The following is a 20,634-nucleotide window of genomic DNA, read 5'->3' as shown; positions in this document are numbered from 1 at the left end:
CGGAGCAGCTAAGCCCATGCGCCGCAACTACTGAGCCTGCGCTCTAGAGCCCGCGAGCCACAACTACTGAAGCCTGCGCGCCTAGAGCCCAAGCTCCTCAACAAGAGAAGCCACCACAATGAGAAGCCCCCGTACCACAACTAGAGAAAGCCCGCACGCAGCAACAAAAGACCCAACTCAGCCAAAAATAAATAAATAAATAGATAAATAAATTTTTTTTTAAAGTTATAGATTCAACTTTGAACATCTGAGTTTTCATGCATTATTCTTGAACATCTAAAAGCGCTGGATTTTGATTTTTGTACATTAGCTAATAGACATACATTTTGAACTATGTATTACATAGTGTGGCACTGATCTGTCTGGAGACTTGTTCAAGAGGAGACTGAAATGTGTCTGTGTCTGTGTTATAAGTAGCACGTGTATACATACTTGTTCAAGCAAAGACTGAAATGTGTCTATGTTCTAAGTAGCACGTGTATATATACTTACAGTGATGTCATGAGCCATTGTCATCACAATGCTCCTTATTATGACATGACACGGTCTGGTGACATTCCATTAAGTCCAAATTATGTGTGTGTGTATATATATACAGTTTCTGAAACTGGGCTGTGTCTTTCCACCAATCTATATATTACTATGTAGAGCCCCCCCCGAAAAAAAGTTATCTTTAATCAGTGATGCCTCCTTTACTATCTTTTTTTAATGAGCGTTTTTAACAAAATTTTTTTTAAGGAAACATAAAAAATAAATTTTAAAAAATGAGTGTTTTATAGACGGGTCTAGTATAATAAGAAGCATTCTGCTTCTCCAAGACCAAGCAAAATAAAACCACATTATTTAAATTAACTCCTCCAGGTAATTCCTGTCTTCAATTACTTTTCCCACCAATTACTGGAAAGTAATGGGAGCTCCTAAATGCCTTGAGGGCATCCTTTCACACTGAAAAAGCCCCATGGGGCAACTGGAAGCTGTCTTTTCCTAGCCATCTAGCTTAAGTATTTGAGAGTACAGTCCTCAAACCCGATATCTAGCAGTCCAGAGATGTCCGGAGGCATGCTAGAGGCTTGGGGCTGGGAGCGGTAGTGGAGTTAGAAGGAAGTTCATAGCCGGGGGTTCTGAGGATTTAGGATACTGTATACCCTCTCCCCTCCCTCTTTTTTTAAAAAAGAAGTTGAGGCTCTTCAGAAATCCACAGAGTCTATGGTAATTATCTTGGTAATCACTTTTCATGTAACTAGCCTCCATCCCAGTGTCAGGGAATCAAAGTTACATCCTCAGCAAACTCTAATAAAGCTGCATATATATTTTCTTTCCTCTTGAAAACTTTTGCCAAGTACTCTGTAGCTCTTCAGGGGGGTTTTCTAAGCCCCTCAGGGTATACCGGTATCCCCCAAATCAGTACAAACTTCTGCGGGTCCACACCAAGACTTGTACACTGACACATTCCAACAGGATGGTGACTGTTGTCCTAGGCCTTATTTCCGGGTCCCTATCCCAGATGGAACCTTCAAAATGCAATCAAGATCCGCTGTTTGATCCCAAACTTTTCCAGCCGTGAAAGTTTGTTGTTTTAACAGCCAAACAGAATATTATGTTGCATGACTAATAGGAAATCAATGTCTTCATGAATGTTGGAGGAATCCTGGTTAATGTTTACACATCTTGGGCATCGTTGGTCACCTGTCACTTAGAGTGGCTCTTCTTAGCCTCTCTCCTATTATTACTTCTGGCCTTCTGATCTTTCACCACCTCTCCATATTTCTCCAACTCTCTCTTTGCACTTCATGACTCAAACTTAATTCTCCCTCCACTTCCCTAGCAAAGCAAAAACCTAAAGCCATCACAAAGAAATTGCAATCTCTTTAAACAGGTCATGGCTTCTAGAGATCCTTACACATGGAGGTTCTTTCTGGTCATCTCTAAGTCAGATCTGTACTATTTGGTGGGAACCCATTCTTAAAAATATCACTTGTTTCTCCCATCTTCTCTCTTCCCCAATCTTATGAGCCCCCAGACCCATCCCCTGGGCCCAGCTAGGAGAATATGAAATTCCTAAACATCCAAAAGGGATGTGGGCAGAAAAACAAGCAAAGGCCCTTCACAGGGCACTCCCCCCATGAAACAGGTGCATCTGAAATATTTTCATTTGTGTTATTTCACCAATGTGGGAAGCTACCTCAAGGATAATGAAGTGATAACATATCTTTATGGTCAAGGGGACTCAACACTGTAATTCTTCCAGGAACCAAATGCTTCTTCATATTTCACTTCCATCCTTAAAGCCCGAGCAAACAATTCTCTGCCTGCAGTTGTTAGAGTAACTGCCTTGCACCTGTGGCCAGCCAACAAGGATTCAAAAGCACTCAGCTTTGGTTTCAGAGTCCCTAACACATTGTGACAGATTTAGACAACATGGGGTGTTGTGTGAGCTAGCACAAACGGGGGGATGTAATCTGGGCTTCGGCGTGTCAAGCAAGGTTACTTGGAGGCAGTGATTGCTAAGTTCAGTCCAAAGGGAAGGAGGAAAGGGAAAAAGAGTAAAGGATACTCGCAGGGCAGTGCCTTCTGATCCTGGAAGAGGCAGCGAGGCACCTTTATTTAGAGAACCACTGAAAATTCAGGTAGGGTTACAGTAGGACCCGAAGGGCAGAGGAAAAGAAGCAAAAATCAGGAAGGCTGGCATGTATAGACCTTGGCAGACAGGGCTTCTCCCCTCCTGTGTTGCCTCTCACCCCATGCTCTTTCCACTATATTATGTTATTATACTGATTAACATATTCAGTGATCTTTACAGTTGCATTTTTTTTACTCCCACTTAATTCAATAAATTGTTCACTTATAATCTACTATACTAATTTATTTATTCATGGCATAAATATTTATGAGTACCTACTATGTGCCAAGTCCTGTTCTAAGCACTGCGGATCTATCAGTGGCCAAAACATATGAAAATCCTTGCCTTCTTATAGACTGCGTAAGTCAGGCAATAAACAAAATAAATAAGCAAATTATGTGGTCTCTCTTAGAATGTGACCATATGGGAAATAATAGAGCAGGATAAAGAGATTACGAGTGTCGAGGGGGAGAGGTGTTCCAATTTTAACTGGGATGATAGGGTAGTCATTTTAGCCTTTTTTTTTTTGGCCACACTGCGGGGCATGCAGGATCTTAGTTCCCTTACCAGGGATCGAATCCATGCCCCTGCAGTGGAAGGGCAGAGTCTTAACCACTGGACCACCAGGGAAGTCCCTTTTGTTTTTCCTTCTGTTATTTTAGCCTTGACTTCAAGGAGATGAGGGACCAGACTGTGTAAAGCCTTGTTGGCCATTATTAGGTCTTTGGCCTTTGAAAAGTTAGGAACCTTTGGAAGGTTTTGAGAAGAGGAGTAATAAGATTAACACTCAGGCTGCTGTGTAGAAGAGAATTTAGGTGTACTATAATACACAACACGATGACTATAGTTAACACTGGTGTACGGTATATTTGAAAGTTACTTAAAGAGTGGACCCTAAAAGTTCTCACCACAAGGAAAAAAGCATTTTTTCTTTTTTTTCCCCCTTGTATCTGTATGAGATGATGGATGTTAACTAGACTTATTGTGGTGATCGTTTCACAATATATGTAAGTCAGGTCATTATTCTGTACACCTTAAACTTATACAGTGCTGTATGTCAGTTACATCTCAATACAACTGAAAGGGGAAAAAAACACTGGAAGATAATACACACAAAAAAATAAAATGAGCAGTTAAAAAAAAGAATTAGGCAGACAAGTGTGGAAGCAGGGAGATGGGTAAGGAGACGGACTTTTCCAACGATGGAGTGGAATGGGGGCCACAGTGGAGATGGTGAGAACTTGCCAGAAGTCTGCAAATATTCTTGAAGGTAGAACCAACAGAATTTCCTGGATGTAGGGATAAAGGAAAGAAAGGTAGCAAAGAAGGATGGAATTTTCATTTCCTGAGATCTGGAAGACTTCAAGAAGAAGCAGGTTTGAAGGGAATGGGGGAAAAAGGAGAAGGTGCAAGGAGTAGAATCTGGGGCGTGCCAAGGGTAGGGAGCCATCCCAGAGAACATCAGGAACTGGTCTAGGAGACTAGAGTGTGGTACGCTACAAGCTGGGGAGACACGTACTGTAAGTTGCTGAACATCCACCGTCAACAAAAGATACAGTGAATGTCGCCATTTTTAAAATTATTTTTTATTGGAGTGTAGTCGATTTACAGTGTTGTGTTAGGGAATTCCCTGGCGGTCCAGTGGTTAGCACTCTGTGCTTTCACTGCCAAGGGCTGGGGATAGATCCCTGGTCGGGGAGCTAAGACCCCGGCAAGCCACGAGGCACGGCCAAAAAACAAACAAACAAACAAAAAATACAATGTTGTGTTAGTTTCTGCTGTACAGCAAAGTGAATCAATTATACATATATCCACTCTTTTTTAGATTCTTTTCCCGTATAGGTCATTACAGAGCATTGAGTAGAGTTCCCTGTGCTATACAGTAGGTTTTTGTTGGTTTTCAATTTTATATATAGCAGTGTGTATGTGTCAATCCCAGTCTCCCAATTTATCCCTCCCCCCCACTTTACCCTTGGTAACCATAAGTTTGTTTTCTACATCTGTGACTCTATTTCTGTTTGTAAGTAAGTTCATTTGTACCATTTTTTTTAGATTCCACAACATAAGTGATATCATGTGATATTTGTCTTTCTCTGTCTGACTGACTTCACTCAGTATGACAATCTCTAGGTCCATTTTAACTGAAAATATTTACCTTGAAATGCAGTCTAGACAATGCCCCCTTGCAAATGGAAATGTTTAAAAATAAAATTTTAAAAGAAATTCACCACTTTTGTGCTCCTTACAAGCTAATGAAAAATAACACTGTGTTTCAGAAGCCACAACATGCAAGTCACATATTCATGAGGTGTTTGGAAGATTACCAAGGGGCTGAGGGTAAGTAGAGCAAGGGCTGGGCTCTGGGGCACTCCAACGTTAGGGAGTCATCTGGGAGAAGATAGAGAGCTGCCAAGGAGACAGAGAAGGAGTAGCCAGTGACACAAGAGTAAAACAGAGCGTGCTATGCTAAGCTGGCTAGAAAAGTACTGTAAGTTGTTAAAACACCCACTATCAATCAAAGATGAAATTAATGCCATCGTTTTAATAAAATGTATTTACTTTGAAACACAGTGTAGACAATACCCCCTTGTAAATGAAAATGTTGAAAAGAACAAATCCTCCCCTAAAGTTAATCATGTTTATGTTCTTTATGAACCAGTGAAAAGCAACACTATGCTTGAGAAGCCTCAAGACACAAGCCGCATATTCATCAATACTGCACTTCAGTAGATGTGCATGCAGACACACACACATCCTAAGTGTGAACGCCAGAGTTGAGGTGAGTGGGAGCAATGAAGAGCTGCTATATGGTGTTTGCTTGATGGAAGAAGTGAAGAAAAGCCTCCAGTAACTACTGTTGCCAGCGCACAGCTTTAGGGTTTGGGGACTGTGGTTAAGGATAGAGACGGGATTGAATCTAGGCTCTGAGGTTATTTACTGGTTCTAAAACTAAGTTCTGCAAAGAGACAGCTATGCATAGCTGTCTTGGGACAAAATGTCTTTGTCAATACAGGGCATGGAGGGACTTCAGGTAAGTCAGTTCTGGCCTCTTCAGCTTGGGGCAGGGGTAGCTGAAGTGGAAGCAGGGGAGGTACATGTGAACAACCGGGGCCCAGGTCTGGCTGAAAGGATGGCTGAACTTTCCGCTGTTCTGGGAGCATGACTTGGGAGGGACACGGGAATGCTAAACATAAGTGGGGCAGGCTGGCCCTCTGGGAATGGAAGTCTCAAGGTTGTGAAGATGGTGATTTTCCTCAAATTTATCTACAGATTTAAAACAATCCCTATCAGAAGTGTCCTCCGTATACAAGCAAACACCATGTGCCTGTGACACTTTGGTCAGCTTCACCAGAGAGCAGTGCAGGAGACCGTGCAGCACAGTGCTTCAACATGTGGGTTCTGGGTCTGGCTGCATGGGTTCAAATCCTAGATCCTCCATTTTTTTTGCTTTATGCCTTGGGGCAATTTATTTAAAAAAAATTTTTTTAAAAGATGATGTTGGGGGTAGGAGTTTATTAATTAATTTATTTATTTTGCTGTGTTGGGTCTTCGTTTCTGTGCGAGGGCTTTCTCTAGTTGTGACAAGTGGGGGCCACTCTACATCGCGGTGCGTGGGCCTCTCAGTATCGCGGCCTCTCTTGTTGCAGAGCACAGGCTCCAGACACGCAGGCTCAGTAGTTGTGACTCACGGGCCTAGTTGCTCTGCGACATGTGGGATCTTCCCAGACCAGGGCTCGAACCTGTGTCCCCTGCATTAGCAGGCAGATTCTCAACCACTGCGCCACCAGGGAAGCCCTCCAAAAAATTTTTATTTTATATTGGAGTATAGTTGATAAACAATGTTGTATTAGTTTCAGGTGTACAATAAAGTGATTCAGTTATACATAGACATGTATCTATTTCAAATTCTTTCCCCATTTAAGTTATTACAGAATATTGAGCAGAGTTCCCTGTGCTATATAGTAGGTCCTTGTTGGTTATCTATTTTAAATATAGCAGTGTGTACATGTCAATTAATTTCACCGTTCCAAGGATATGGACAATCTCCAAGGGTAATTGTTTTTCTTTTTTTTATATATACTAAGTATTTTATTGTATGCTGCCACCAGTGTGTATAAAATAATGACCCTTGTGAAACAAATTCATGAATATTCAGGGAGGTAGACTGACAAAAGTAGAAGTTTGTATAGTATGGCACATGTTATAGAGACAGGCTTTTGTACAGGCTTCAAATTTACCTTTCCTTTGAATATTCACCGGTTTATGAAAAGTGGTTTAAAAACCTTGCAAAGATTCATTTTACTACAAAAAGGAACAGACTTTCTGAGATCTGAAGGGATTTGTACTTGAAGCTACTCCAGTCAGCAGGGGGTCATGTTGAACATTCTGCATACAGAATTGTTTCAAATCTGCAGCTGCCTGGGAAACCTTCACGCGGTTGAGCCCGGCCTCCAGCCGGAGCTGTTGAGCCACTTTCTTCATAGCGGCGACGCTGGAGGAACCAGACATGGCGCACGCGAGAGCTGGGCAGATGGGCAATCCATCGGTGGATCGGTGGTGGGTCCTCCAAGGGTAATTGTAAGGAACAAATGCAATAAGGACTGTAAACCACTCAGCACCATGCCTGGTAAACAGTAAATATTGATTTATATTATTATTACTAAGAAATATATGCTAAGAATTTGGGGGTATTTAGGAAGAGGAGCGCATCCAAAGGAATAAAAAATATAATCCCCCCCAAAATAAAATCCCTATCAAAAACCCAGCAGGCTTTATTGCAGAAATTGACAAGCTGATCCTGAAATTTATATGGAAATAAAAAGGCTCTAGAAGAGCCAAACCAGTTTTGAAAACGAACATAGTTAAAGGACTTACACATTCCAAATTCAAAATGTACTATAAAACTACAGAAATCAAGACATTGTGGTACTGGCGTAAGGATAGATATGTAGATCAATGGAACAGAATAGAGAGTCCAGAAGTAAACATTTATATGGTCAATTTCTTTTTAAAAAATATTTATTTGGCTGCACCGGGTCTTAGTTGCGGCATGCAGGATCGTTGTTATGTCATGCAGGATCTTTTTTTTTTTTTTTCAGTTGCGGCGTGCAAATTCTTAGTTGCGGCATGTGGGATCTAGTTCCCCAACCAGGGATCAAACCTGGGCCCCCTGCACTGGGAGCACAGAGGCTTAGCCACGGGACCACCCGGGAAGTCCTTGGTCAATTTATTTTTGATAAAGGTGCCAAGGCAATTCCATAGGAAAAGGATTGTCTTTTCAGTATATAGTGCTGGTACAATTGGATAACTAAATGCAAAAATATGGAGTTAAACCCTTAGCTCACACTATACACAAAATAGATCACAGACCCAAAAGGTGAGAGCTGAAACCATAAACCTTTAAGAAGAAAACATAGGAGTAGGGGCACATTGTGCCCTGGTGGCACAATGGTTAAGAATCCACCCGCCAATGCAGGGGACACGGGTTCGAGCCCTGGTCCAGGAAGATCACACATGCTGTGGAGCAACTAAGACTGTGTGTGCCACAGCTACTGAGCCTGCGTTCTAGAGCCCATGAGCCACAACTACTGAAGCCCACGCGCCTAGAGCCCATGCTCTGCAACAAGACAAACCACCGCAATGAAAAGCCATGCACCGTAGAGAAGAGTAGCCCTCGCTCGCCACAGCTAGAGAAAGCCCGTGTGCAGCACGAAGACCCAATGCAGCCACAAATAAAAATAAATAAATAAATTTTTTTAAAAAAGAAAACATAGGAGTAAATCATTGTGTCCTTGGGTTAGGCAAAGTGTTCTTAAATTTGACACCAAAAGCAAGATTCATAAAAGAAGAAATAAATTGGACTTCATCAAAGGTAGAAACTTGTTCTTCACAGACACCATTAAGAAAATGAAAAGACAAGCTACAGACTGGGAGAAAACATTTGCAACTCATGCATCTGATGAAGACTTGTATCCAGAATATATAAAGAACTCTTAAAACTCAATAATAAGATAAACAACCCAATTTTAAAATGGGTTTAAATAGATATTTTACCAAAGAAGAGATATGAATGGCTATTAAGTATATGAAAAGATGTTCAACATAGTCATTAGAGAAATGCAAATTAAAACCACATCTACTAGAATGTCTACAATAAAAAGAAGAGACAATATCAAGCATTGGTAAGGGGTGGAGAAATGAGCTCTCATATGTTGCTGCTGGGAATGTAAAATGGTGCAGCCACTTTGGAAAAATTAGGCTGTTCCTCAAGATGTTAAACATAGATTTACCATAGGACTCAGCAAATGCACAACTAGATATTTACCAACATAAAGGAAAATATGTTCTCATAAAAACTTGTACACAAATGTTCATAGCAATATTATTCACAACACCCCAAAAGTGGAAACAATCCCAATATCCATCAACTGGTGAATGGATCAACAAAAGCGTTATGTCCATAAAATGGAATTATATTCAGCAATAGAAAGGCATGAACTACTACTGATAGATGCTACAACATGGATGAACCTCAAAATCATTATGCTAAGTGAGAGCAGCCAGAAGCAAAAGACCACATATTGTATGATTCCATTTATATAAGATGTCCAGGAAAGGCAAATCTATATATAGAGAAAGACCACTAGTGGTTGCCTGGGGCCAGAGGTGGATACGGGGATTGACTGCAAATGGGCTGCAAATGGGATTGACATGAGGGATCTCTTTGGGGTGATGGAAATGTTCAAAATCTGGATTGTGATGGTTGCACAACTCTGTAAATTTGCTTAAAAGCATTGAATTGTATACTTTTAGTTTTTTCTCGCGCCTTGCAGCTTGTGGGATCTTAGTTCCCCTCGACCAGGGATTGAACCCAGGCCCCGGCCATGAAAGCGCCGAATCCTAACCACTGGACCGCCAGGGAATTCCCCAAGTTGGAGCCAATGTTAATACTATTATTAATAGCATTATTTTCAGTGACATTTCTACTTCCAATAAAAGTTTCTGACAGTGAAGCATATTATATACTGTTACCAACAAATTTTATATTTTTTATTGAGATATAATTCACATACCATAAGAGTCACCCTTTTAAACAGTACAATTCACTGTTTTTTAGTATATTTGCAGTTGTGTAACCATCACCACTAATTCCACATCTTTATTACCTCAGTGGGTTTTCTGAATTGGCTGGTACAGTATAACTATTGAGAATGTAAGATAAATTCGAAATTTAGAAGTTAAATTTGTTCAAATTTAGGAATTAAATACAATATACAAATATATTGTATATATACAATATACATGTACATACATATATGTACAATATATTGTACAGTTTCTACCATCACTTAACCAATGAATGCATTTATTGAAATGTAACTTCCTATTTTAGGTTAATTGTTGTACCCAAAACTTGTGTGATAGAAAACATATATATATGTTTTATATATGTAAACATATATGTGTACAAAATGTTTATTTTATTGAAATATAGTTGATTTACAATGTGTTAATTTCTGCTGTACAGCAAACTGATTCAGTTATACATATATATATTCTTTTTCATATTCCTTTCCATTATGGTTTACCACAGGATGCTGAATATAGTTCCCTGCGCTATATAGTAGGACCTTGTTGTTTATCCATTCTATATATAATTGTTTGCATCTGCTAATCCCAAACTCCCAATCCATCCCTCCCCGACTCCCCCTCCCCCTTGGCAACCAGAAGTCTGTTCTCTATGTCTGTGATTCTGTTTCGTAGATAAGTTCATTTGTCATATTTTAGATTCCGCATATGTGATATCATGTGGTATTTGTCTTTCTCTGATAGAAAACATATATTAATTTTAATCTTGCTTAAGTATTCAATGACCACAGGTAACTGAAATACTTACTCATTTCTCCTTACATTTTTTTTCTGGCTAGAAATGAAGACCTGTACATGATAGAAAATTTGTAAAGTGTAGAAATGCATGAAGAGAAATGAAACCTACTGTAATTCCTTTTAACACGACGAAAAAGGGGTTAAGAAAGTCTCAAAAATCTTTAAATTTTAAAATACCGATTTATTGGTAATCGTTCCAGTGAAGAAGTGGGTATTCTCGGAGTTGTTTTTTTCATACAGAATAGTTTGTTATTATATGCACATTTTACTGAAAATCAGGAAGTCAAGAAAGCAATAGCTCTTACCAGAAACAAAATTCCAAGTATATTAAAATAAGTCAGAGATTATAAATATCTTTAGTATATTCACTACTCTTTGCCTTTTTCACTGTTTTTTGTTTTTTTTTCCCCCGGTACGCGGCCTCTCACTGTTGTGGCCTCTCTCCTTGCGGAGCACAGGCTCCGGACGCGCAGGCCCAGCGGCCATGGCTCACGGGCCCAGCCGCTCCGCGGCACGTGAGATCTTCCCGGACCGGGGCACGAACCCGTGCATCGGCAGGCAGACTCTCAACCAGTGCGCCACCAGGGAAGCCTTTTTTCACTGTTTTAAAAAACAAATCCCCAAAGAATAATTTTACATTTGATTTTAGAGCAGGTGATTTTTAACTATATTTTCTTACATTTAAGGTTTACAAAAAATATGTATGTATATGGGGCTTCCCTGGTGGCGCAGTGGTTGAGAGTCCGCCTGCCGATGCAGGAGTACACGGGTTCGTGCCCGGGTCCGGGAGGATCCCACATGCCGCGCAGCGGCTGGGCCCGTGAGCCATGGCCTCTGAGCCTGCGCGCCGGAAGTCTGTGCTCCGCAACGGGAGAGGCCACAACGGTGAGAGGCCCGCGTACCACAAAAAAAAAAAAAAAAAAGTATGTACAGATTGTTTTATGTTCTTGGGATAAAAAACCATATTTGATGACTCCCAATTTCCACTGAATACTATTTGTACTCTCAAACATGACATTTGAAGACCTTCACTTTTCATTAGCTGCAGAAAAAGTACATTGAATATTTAGAAACAAGAGTAAAGAAAATAGAGATGGAAATTCGGATCGGCTTAAAAAAAATTTGGGGCGCTCTCACGACACCTAACTTCTATCCAGTGCTAGCTCCATCATGGACCGCCTCCCTGGCTCTAGAAACCTCCCTCCGAGAACACGACTTTGCTTTTGCCCTCCCTGGGCCGCGGAACCTCCGCGTGAGGGCGCCCTCTCCACCGCCAGCTCGGTGCGCGGCCACTTTCCGGCCAAGGGCCCCGGCCGGACCCGGAGCTGATCTCGCCTTACTAAATTATAGAAATCGGTAAAGAAGGACATTCCCACTGTCTATCCTCACACCCCAGATAAGAATGCCAGGTTTCGGGAAATTCTTTCAGCCCTCCCCACGGGAACCGGAAATGGCTACACCCTCCCCAGCGCGCGCGTCGGTTGCATCGCCAGCCTAGCAAGGGGCCTTTTTCAGGGCTGCCCTCACCATTGCCTGCACAAATATGCAACAGGTCTGACGCGAATAAATCCTGAAACTGGCCTTGTGTTTTTTTAGTCAGCCTGGCGGCAGGCACTGTACAAATCCATGGGGAGAAAAGTCCAAGCATTGAGGCCTCCGCTGCACCGGCTCTCTTCCTCTCCCAGGCCTGGGCCCTAGTCGGCCCTCCCGCCTCCGCTGCTCCGCCCTGCACAAGGGGGCTTGCGAACGGTCAGGCAGCCACCCGGACGACTTCCTTCCTCTACGGGCAAGATGGCGGGGGGCGAGGCTGGTGTGACTTTAGGGCAGCCGCACCTTTCTCGGCAAGATCTCAACACTTTGGTAAGTCTTCGCTCTGGCAGGATGCTGAAGGGGCTCAGGAGTGGGGATGACCGGGCCTTCCGGGAAGCTTTGAGACGAGGCAGTGCCGGGCTGTCGGGAGACTCGGAGCCCGGCGCCCTCAGTCGTGCTCGCGCCGCCCCACGCGCCTCTGCTAGTATGCGAGCTGGGAATGAGGCTATGCGGTCGTGGGACCCCGAGCCTCCCGAATGATTCGGCTGGAAAGTCACAGTGTTCAGTGTCATTAAGGCTTTTCAGTTTGGAAGGTCTGGGAAGGGAGTATCTACACTGTCAGTGCTAAAATGCTCTCAAGGTTGGGGGACCTCAAGCTTCCACATCTCCCATAGTCAGTGTGTAACGATGAAGGACTTTTACAGCTTCCAGTCATCAGAGTCCAAGGTTGCTTGTACAGAAAAAGCGCTTTAGAAGTAGAACAGGGCTACTCAAATGGTGGAGAGCTGTAGGTAGCAAATGTGAAGTCGAAGTTGTGATTTGTCTTATGTACAGCGATTTAAAATAAAAATGTTCGATTGCAGGATGTTACCAAGTTGACGCCACTTTCACATGAAGTTATCAGCAGACAGGCCACGATTAATATAGGTAAGATAAGAATAACTTGGAGACCTGACTTAATTGATCTCCGGCCACTAATTTTAACCTCTCCCTTTGTGTGATTACCTGAATTACATGAAGATGCAGATATTCTATAAATAGATGTTCAGCTTTTGCGAGCCAAGCACCTACTAGATATTTTTGGGTAGCCCATGTTGCCCGTGCCTAGTTTACAGACTGGGCGAGAAGAAGCAATAAATACATAAGAAAAGTTTAATAGCATAAGGTGATTGTAGTCATGTAGCATTTTGAAGAAGATGGGGAAACGCGACTGTACTTGCCACACAGGGTTATTGCAAGGGCAGAGTACGCTGAAGTTTTGTTTGATACATAAGCTATTATTAACTAGACAATTTTTTTCTTAATTGGCACATAGAACTTTGGAGAAGAAGTTATGTTGACTGATTGTAAATTTGGAGTATTTGAGAGTCTGCACAAACAACACAGTAAAACCTAGTTAAAAGTAAGACTCTTCCATGAGGCTTTTAAAAACTTATAAGATATGTGCTACCCTTGACAGCATTACCGTAATGATACCTGAGTTGTTTTCTTGTTTTCATGGATTCCTTTTTGTTATGTGAGGGCTCCTCATACCTATTTACTTCACTCTGAAAATGCTGGAAAGTTTCTTGAAATACAAGATTTCATGTACTTTTTACCAAGTGTTTATTTTAAATGAAGGCATTCTTTTCTGTGAGTAAAAACATAAGATGGATAGCTTTTATTATGCTGAGTATGGTTTAAAAGAAGGTTGTCGGTTACATGGAAAGTTCTCCTCAGTCCTGTATCAGAGTAAGTTTTTTGTAATCAAGGATGTGTAGGAGGAGAAATTGAAGTCACTATTAGTTTTACTTTGATATTTACAGTGAGTTATGGCTTTGGGTTTTCTCCTCTAAAACTGAAAAAATATGTTGTGTAACTGAATGCACATGAATTAATTTTTTTGTACTTTGTCTATAGGTACAATTGGTCATGTAGCTCATGGGAAGTCTACGGTTGTAAAAGCTATTTCTGGAGTTCACACTGTCAGGTTCAAAAATGAACTAGAAAGAAATATTACAATCAAACTTGGCTATGCTAATGCTAAGGTGAGCTGTGTACAGTGAAATTAGAAACTAACTTCAATTGTTGAATGTGCAGATAACAAATCCAAGTCTTTTTTTCATTGGAACTTTTAGATTTATAAACTTGACGACCCAAGTTGTCCTCGGCCAGAATGTTATAGATCCTGTGGAAGTAGTACACCCGATGAGTTTCCTACAGATATTCCAGGGACCAAAGGGAACTTCAAATTAGTCAGGTGACCTCTTTTCTGCTAAAAACACTTTACACTTCATATTTTGTTGTTGTGTGATTTGTGCTTTTTGAAATATTTCACTGAGATTTTAAACAGTGAACCTAATTGTTGAATGGCTTTTTTTTTTGCATTATTTTGTTTTTCTTGTCCATAATGACAATAATTTGAAAAGTCACGTATTTAAACGTACATTAAGAGATGTACATGTAAGTTCTCCAAAGGAAAAGTATTACATAAGCAGAATGAAATGGAGGGAAACACAGCTCAATGGATTTAAGGGATTCTTTTTGCCAGGCCTCCTAAATTTCTCTTAAACAGTGTTGTTTCTGTTTCTTAGAGGAGAACAAAGCCATTCTTAATCACATTTTTTAAATACACTGGCTTGTTACCCATCTGTTTTCTGAATATGGTTGCATATACTTATTCTTTATTAGAGGATACTGTCATCCACCCAGCAATGTTTATGGGGTTTGGGGATATTCCACAAAGAAATTGTAGGTTGGGGCAGAGCTGGGACTAGGGAGAGGCGAATGAAGCCCAAAGTTTAAGGGGAGGGAGAAGCTTTAAAAAGAAAAGAAAAGAAAAAGGGCCTCGGTAATCAAGATAAATAGTATTATTTATTCATTTATATTTAAATTAAAAAAAAATTTTTTTTGGCCCCACTGTGCAGCTTGTGGGATCTTAGTTCCCCGACAGCTCAAACTACTAGTGTTTTCCTTTTCATTATCACTTGGGGTTTTTTGTTTGATTTGCTTTTGGCATGGCATTGTTGCTGATCCTGTTTTCATTTAAATTTTTGAATTTTGTTCATCATGGATTTTTTGCATGAATTTTGATTTTTTTAAATATTAAATTTAAATATTGTTTGGTTTGATTACTGGGTTTTTTTGGGCACCCCCTTAAATTTTGCACCTAGGGCGAGTGGCTCACTTGCCTCACCCTAGTTGTGGCCCTTATCAGATGTCAGCAAACTTTTCCTGCAAAGGGCCCAATAGTAAATATTTTCAGCTTTGCAGGCCATAGATTCTCTTTGCAGCTACTCATTTCTGCTCTTGTGTTGTGAAAGCAGACATGATGTGCATGAGTGGTTATGGCAGTGGGCCAGTCTGCTGCCCCTATTTTAGATCGTGAGTGTGAGCATACAATTATTAAAAATAATGATTCCGAATGAGTAGCATAATTTTGTTTAAATGGTGCTGCCGTCTGCACTTCAGATGGGCAGTTCCAGCTTTTCAAGATACTAGAGAAGTTTTTGGAAATTTTTTTAGATGGCACTGCCCATTCTGTTAACACTGGTTTAGCTTTCAAATCAATGACATTCCCAGTATATACTTTATACCATTTTCACTTTGATTGGATTTGGGAGTTTTTGTATCCCGTTATTTCTACACATAGCTAATTTCATTTGCTTTGTAATGATCTGCAGTGAGTTTACTCTCAGCCAGTAGGTAATTTTTGTTGTTGTTCTTTTTATATTTTATTTTTTCCCTCCAGTTTTATTGAGCTATAATTGACATACAGCACTGTATAAGCTTAAGGTATACAGCATAATGATTTGACTTTCATACATCGTGAAATGATGATCACAATAAGTTTAGTGAACATCCATCATCTCGTATAAACTTAAATGAGTAGAAAAAAAATTTTTTCCTTATGATGAGAACTCTTACAATTTATTCTGTTAACAACTTTCATGTATAACAAACAGTGGTGTTAACTATATTTATCATATTGTACGTCATATTTCTAGTACTTATTTATCTTATAACTGAAAGTGTGTACCTTTTGACTGCTTTCATTCGATTCCCCTGCCCTCCATCCCCCACCTCTGGTAACCACAGATCTGGTAGTCACAAATCTGATCTCTTTCTCTATGAGTTTTATTGTTTGTTTGTTTCTGAAGTATAATTGAGCCAGTAGGTAATCTTATTTTTAAGGTCTAGAAGCACCAAGTCCTGTAACCACTTGACTTTACAGAAATAAGAATTATTTCCATATTCTTATTTCATATTTATATGTAATATTCATATTCTATATTTAAAGGGATTTAATTTTAGGAAATCTGTAACTCGAATGTTGAAGTATTGATTGATCTTAGGACTGATTGCTGTTTTTTAATTGTTAGACATGTTTCCTTTGTTGACTGTCCTGGCCACGATATTTTGATGGCTACTATGCTGAACGGTGCCGCAGTGATGGATGCAGCTCTTCTGTTGATAGGTAAATATGTTAGAAGTGGTTTGGACAAATCATTGTGGAGCAAATCCAAGATGGACTATTTAAAGGGAAACTAAGGCCTTTAAGGGCCACATCCATTACCTAAAGGTGACGGAAATGGGAACTAACATGTCAACCAGGATGATATCCTTGTCTACCAGCTATCACAAAATACTAAAAATAGACCTAGGACAGATGTGAGAATTCTTTTGGTAGTATATATTTGAAAAAAATCAATAGTGCATTTCCTCCCCTTAGATCACATGAAATGACTTATTAGTTTTATATTTACATGTAAAAGTACATGTATTTTTGTGTGTGTGTGCATCTTTGAGTTGTCTACTGCAGCTCTGGTGTATAATGGTTTTATTTAGATGCAAATCATTCATAATAAATGCTGATGTCTAGATGAATTCGGGTTTTCAAGGCTGTTGTTGTGCCACCTTCCTTATGTGAGCTGTGAAGAGATTTTGTTGCTATGGGATACAATTTTTAAAAGTATGCCGAGTGGATATAGCACAGGACACCTGAACATCATCACTTAGGATGATGCTTTAGGTGCCCAAAAAACATACCTATTTCTTTATAATACCAGTGGTTGTTTTTAGTGTTCTTCCCTCGGTTTGTTAGGGAGTAGCCTCTGATAGTAGCTGAAATTCATGGACTGTGTTAAGTGTCTTCCCTTAATTACTCTCTGCCTCTCAGGAGCTTGACTGGGCCAGAATGTCTCTAAGACTCGACAGCCAGAGGGCTCTTCCTTATGCCTGAGCAAAAGCTAAGGGCAGACCCTGAGATGCCAAACTTGTGGGTTCCAAGCTTTTGGCTTAGGACCAGGGAAGAGAGCCAAATGAACAGGAGGCTCCAGTGAATCCAGACACAGTGGATGAAGCAGGGGCAAAGGTGGATGCTCGGCAACGATCCAGGACTTTTGCCTTGAGTAGGGCTAGGGCATTCAAGCGTTTCCTTTTTTAGATGTCAGCTAGTGTTTTTTTGGTAGTGCAATACACAAAACACAAAATTTAGCATTTTAGCCATTTAAAGTATACAATTCAGTGATGTTAAGTACATTCACAGTGTTCTACAAGTGTCAGCACTGTCTAGTTCTGGAACATTTTCATCACCCCAAAAGGAAACCCTGTGCCCATTAAGCAATTACTCTGATCCCCCTTTCCCTCAGTCCCTGGTAACCACTAACCTGCCTTCTGTCTCTTATGGATTTGCCTATTCTGACAAATATTTCTAGCTAATTCTCATGCATCTTTTTTATTCTTTATCATTTAGCTGGTAATGAGTCTTGTCCTCAGCCCCAGACTTCTGAGCACCTGGCTGCTATAGAAATTATGAAACTGAAGCATATTTTGATTCTACAAAATAAAATTGATTTGGTAAAGGAAAGCCAGGCTAAAGAACAGTATGAACAGATCCTTGCATTTGTACAAGGTAAGAAGCCATAATATTTAATAAAAATCCTCCTCAGTGATAGTAAAATAAACAAAGCATTTAAAAAAACAAAACCTTAAGTCTTCGGAATTCAGTGGCGATCCAATGGTTGGGATTCTGCACTTTCACTGCCGAGGGAGTGGGTTCAATCCCCGGTCGGGGAACTGAGATCCCCCAAGCCACGCAGCATGGCCAAAAAAATTAATTAATTTTTAAAAAATCCATTAAAAAGACACTTCAGTCTTACACTGTTCTTACTGAGTAGCTACTTTTAGAACTGAAACTGACAATGATTTATTTTATCTTTTAGTGTTCCTTTCCTCTAACAGCAGTGTTTTTCATTTCAGGGAAGACATCTTATTATTGACATTTGACCCTCTCTTAGCCTTGTTTTTCTTGTTAGAAAGGTTGATTTCCTATGCACCTAGTTCTCTCATAACAAAAAAGAATACATCATTTTGATTAAAATCTCATTGTGTTTGGTCCATTTCTTTCACCAGCCTGTTTGACATTTAATTAATAAGGAGTAAATACTATATATGCCATCAGTCTTTGATTAGCAGAGTCTATAATTTTATCTTGACATGTATTGGGAAGTTAATTACATGTTATTAGGAATCTTTCAACTAGTAAAGTGCTCTTTCCCAGGAGTGTTAGTATTTTATTCCTTTGAGCAGTTTTATCATTTTGGTGTATTAAATATATCTGTTAATATATTTTGACTTTTTTTCCCCTTAAATGCAATAATATTCATTTTCAGGAGCAAAAGCAAACATAGAATACTGACACTTTTCTAAAAGGAATTATCATTTTCTACCTGTTGCTGGCATTGGGGGATGTTTAGGCATCTATTTTAGTAATCTTAACTGTTTCCTGTAATATGTAAAGAACAAGTTCTGTAAAACTGAAGAATTTTGATCTTTCTGAATTTTGTCTTATAGGTACAGTAGCAGAAGGAGCTCCTATTATTCCAATTTCTGCTCAGCTGAAATACAATATTGAAGTTGTCTGCGAGTACATAGTAAAGAAAATTCCAGTACCCCCAAGAGACTTTACTTCAGAACCCCGACTTATTGGTAAGTGATAGGATTTTGTCTGATCTTTTCCACATTGGTGATTCCTCTTTAAGGGAATCAGCAATGATTTCTGCAGAGGTGATAATAAATTACAATCTCCATAAAAAATTTTTTTAACTCAATTCTGAGATTGTATTAGCAGTGCTAGATTGCATTACTGATGAGAGAAAGTTTTGAATACAGAAGGAACTTTTAGTCTTTTTGTGCTTGGTATGTGATATGTTACGCGGTTGAGATGGAGTAATGCATTATTCTGTATGGAATTACGTTTTAGTCAGGAGCAGGATATTAGAATTTCCATACAAATTATTTCATTGTACCATTAATGAAGATTTTCATGTCTTTGAACTTATTTAAGTTCATAGTACCAATATTGGTATAATTTGATCATCTAAACTCGTGATTTCTACATAGATATAGGAGCCTTTTCAAAACAGACATTTGAACCCCTCCCTTCATCCAGACACCCCCCCCACCGTGTATTGTGAGAAGGGTTCTCTTGGGTGATTGTGATGTGTACCCCTTGTTAATAATAACTGCTCTCAAGACCAAATTGCAGGTCACATAGTTCTAGGGTTGTGGGTTTTTTTGTTTTGGGGGTTTTTTTAATTTATTTATTTATTTATTTATCTATCTTTTGGCTGTGTTGGGTCTTTGTTGCTGTGTGTGGGCTTTCTCTAGTTGCGGCAAGCCGGGGCTACTCTTCGTTGCGGTGCACGAGCTTCTTGTTGCGGAGCATGGGCTCTAGGTGCACCGGCTCAGTAGTTGTGGCTCGTGGGCTCTAGAGCGCAGGCTCAGTAGTTGTGACACACGGGCTTAGTTGCTCCATGGCATGTGGGATCTTCACGGACCAGGGATCGAACCCTTGTCCCCTGCATTGGCAGGTGGATTCTTAACCACTGCGCCACCAAGGAAGTCCAATCCTAGGGTTGTTTTGAAGTTTTAAAACTACATTTTTAATGCAGAAATCATACAATATAGAGGTATATGAAGAAAAAGGTCTATAGTCTCCCTGCCTCGCCCCTTAGCCCTGAAGTAACCAAAGTTAACAGTTGGTGTGTACTATTCCCGCACCTTTCTGTTTGTTCATATCATCATGTATAAACATATACACATTTCTTGTTTTAGTTTTTGTTTGTGGAAGTGGGGTCATACTATGCATAACTAGTTTTTTCTTTTTCCTTTAACAATATATGAAGGTTATCCTTCCACATCATTACGTGTGCTCTAACATTCTTTTTTAATAGCTGCATGATACTCCATACTATGGGTGTACCATTTTATGCCTCCTATCAATGGACTTTTAAGTTATTTCCACTTTTTCCATTGTAATTAAGGTTGCAGTATACTTAGTTGGGATAATATTAGATTTTGTCACAAAGTCCCCCTTGTATAAATCTTACGTGTCTACTATTTTAGAGAAGTTAACTTAATCAAATTTTTCTGAAGTTAAAGTGAATAGAATTGGCTTTAATTTCTTTTGTGTTTTTTTTTAGTTATTAGATCCTTTGATGTCAACAAACCTGGCTGTGAAGTTGATGACCTTAAGGGGGGTGTAGCTGGTGGTAGTATTCTAAAAGGAGTATTAAAGGTAAACTAGGTTTTGGTTGTTGTGTTTTTATTTTGTT

The 20,634-nt window shown here is 39.9% G+C and overlaps 1 protein-coding gene and 1 pseudogene across 2 annotated transcripts in view; one reads left to right on the top strand and one right to left on the bottom strand.

Moving 5' to 3' along the window:
• Nucleotides 1–20,634, top strand: part of EIF2S3 (eukaryotic translation initiation factor 2 subunit gamma) — a 30,048-nt gene that overhangs the window by 1,849 nt on the left and 7,565 nt on the right. Inside the window, exons 2-12 of one of the 2 annotated variants that reach the window (XM_067023604.1) lie at nt 4,897–4,957; nt 5,280–5,399; nt 5,891–6,012; nt 12,104–12,367; nt 12,901–12,964; nt 13,937–14,064; nt 14,155–14,276; nt 16,399–16,493; nt 17,772–17,930; nt 18,872–19,006; nt 20,503–20,597. In XM_067023604.1, the coding sequence (XP_066879705.1) occupies nt 12,299–12,367; nt 12,901–12,964; nt 13,937–14,064; nt 14,155–14,276; nt 16,399–16,493; nt 17,772–17,930; nt 18,872–19,006; nt 20,503–20,597 (867 nt within the window). In that variant the 5' untranslated portion in view covers nt 4,897–4,957; nt 5,280–5,399; nt 5,891–6,012; nt 12,104–12,298. The remainder of the gene's footprint in view (nt 1–4,896; nt 4,958–5,279; nt 5,400–5,890; nt 6,013–12,103; nt 12,368–12,900; nt 12,965–13,936; nt 14,065–14,154; nt 14,277–16,398; nt 16,494–17,771; nt 17,931–18,871; nt 19,007–20,502; nt 20,598–20,634) is intronic. The other variant, XM_067023605.1, reaches the window with a different exon arrangement.
• LOC131748524 (guanine nucleotide-binding protein G(I)/G(S)/G(O) subunit gamma-5 pseudogene) lies at nt 6,765–7,178 on the bottom strand (annotated as a pseudogene).

This window comes from Kogia breviceps, chromosome X, assembly GCF_026419965.1.
Source record: "Kogia breviceps isolate mKogBre1 chromosome X, mKogBre1 haplotype 1, whole genome shotgun sequence".
In the NCBI taxonomy this organism is placed as follows: Eukaryota; Metazoa; Chordata; class Mammalia; order Artiodactyla; family Physeteridae; genus Kogia; species Kogia breviceps.
The sequence above is the reverse complement of the archived record's forward strand: the minus strand, read 5'-3'. Positions and strand labels throughout refer to the sequence as shown.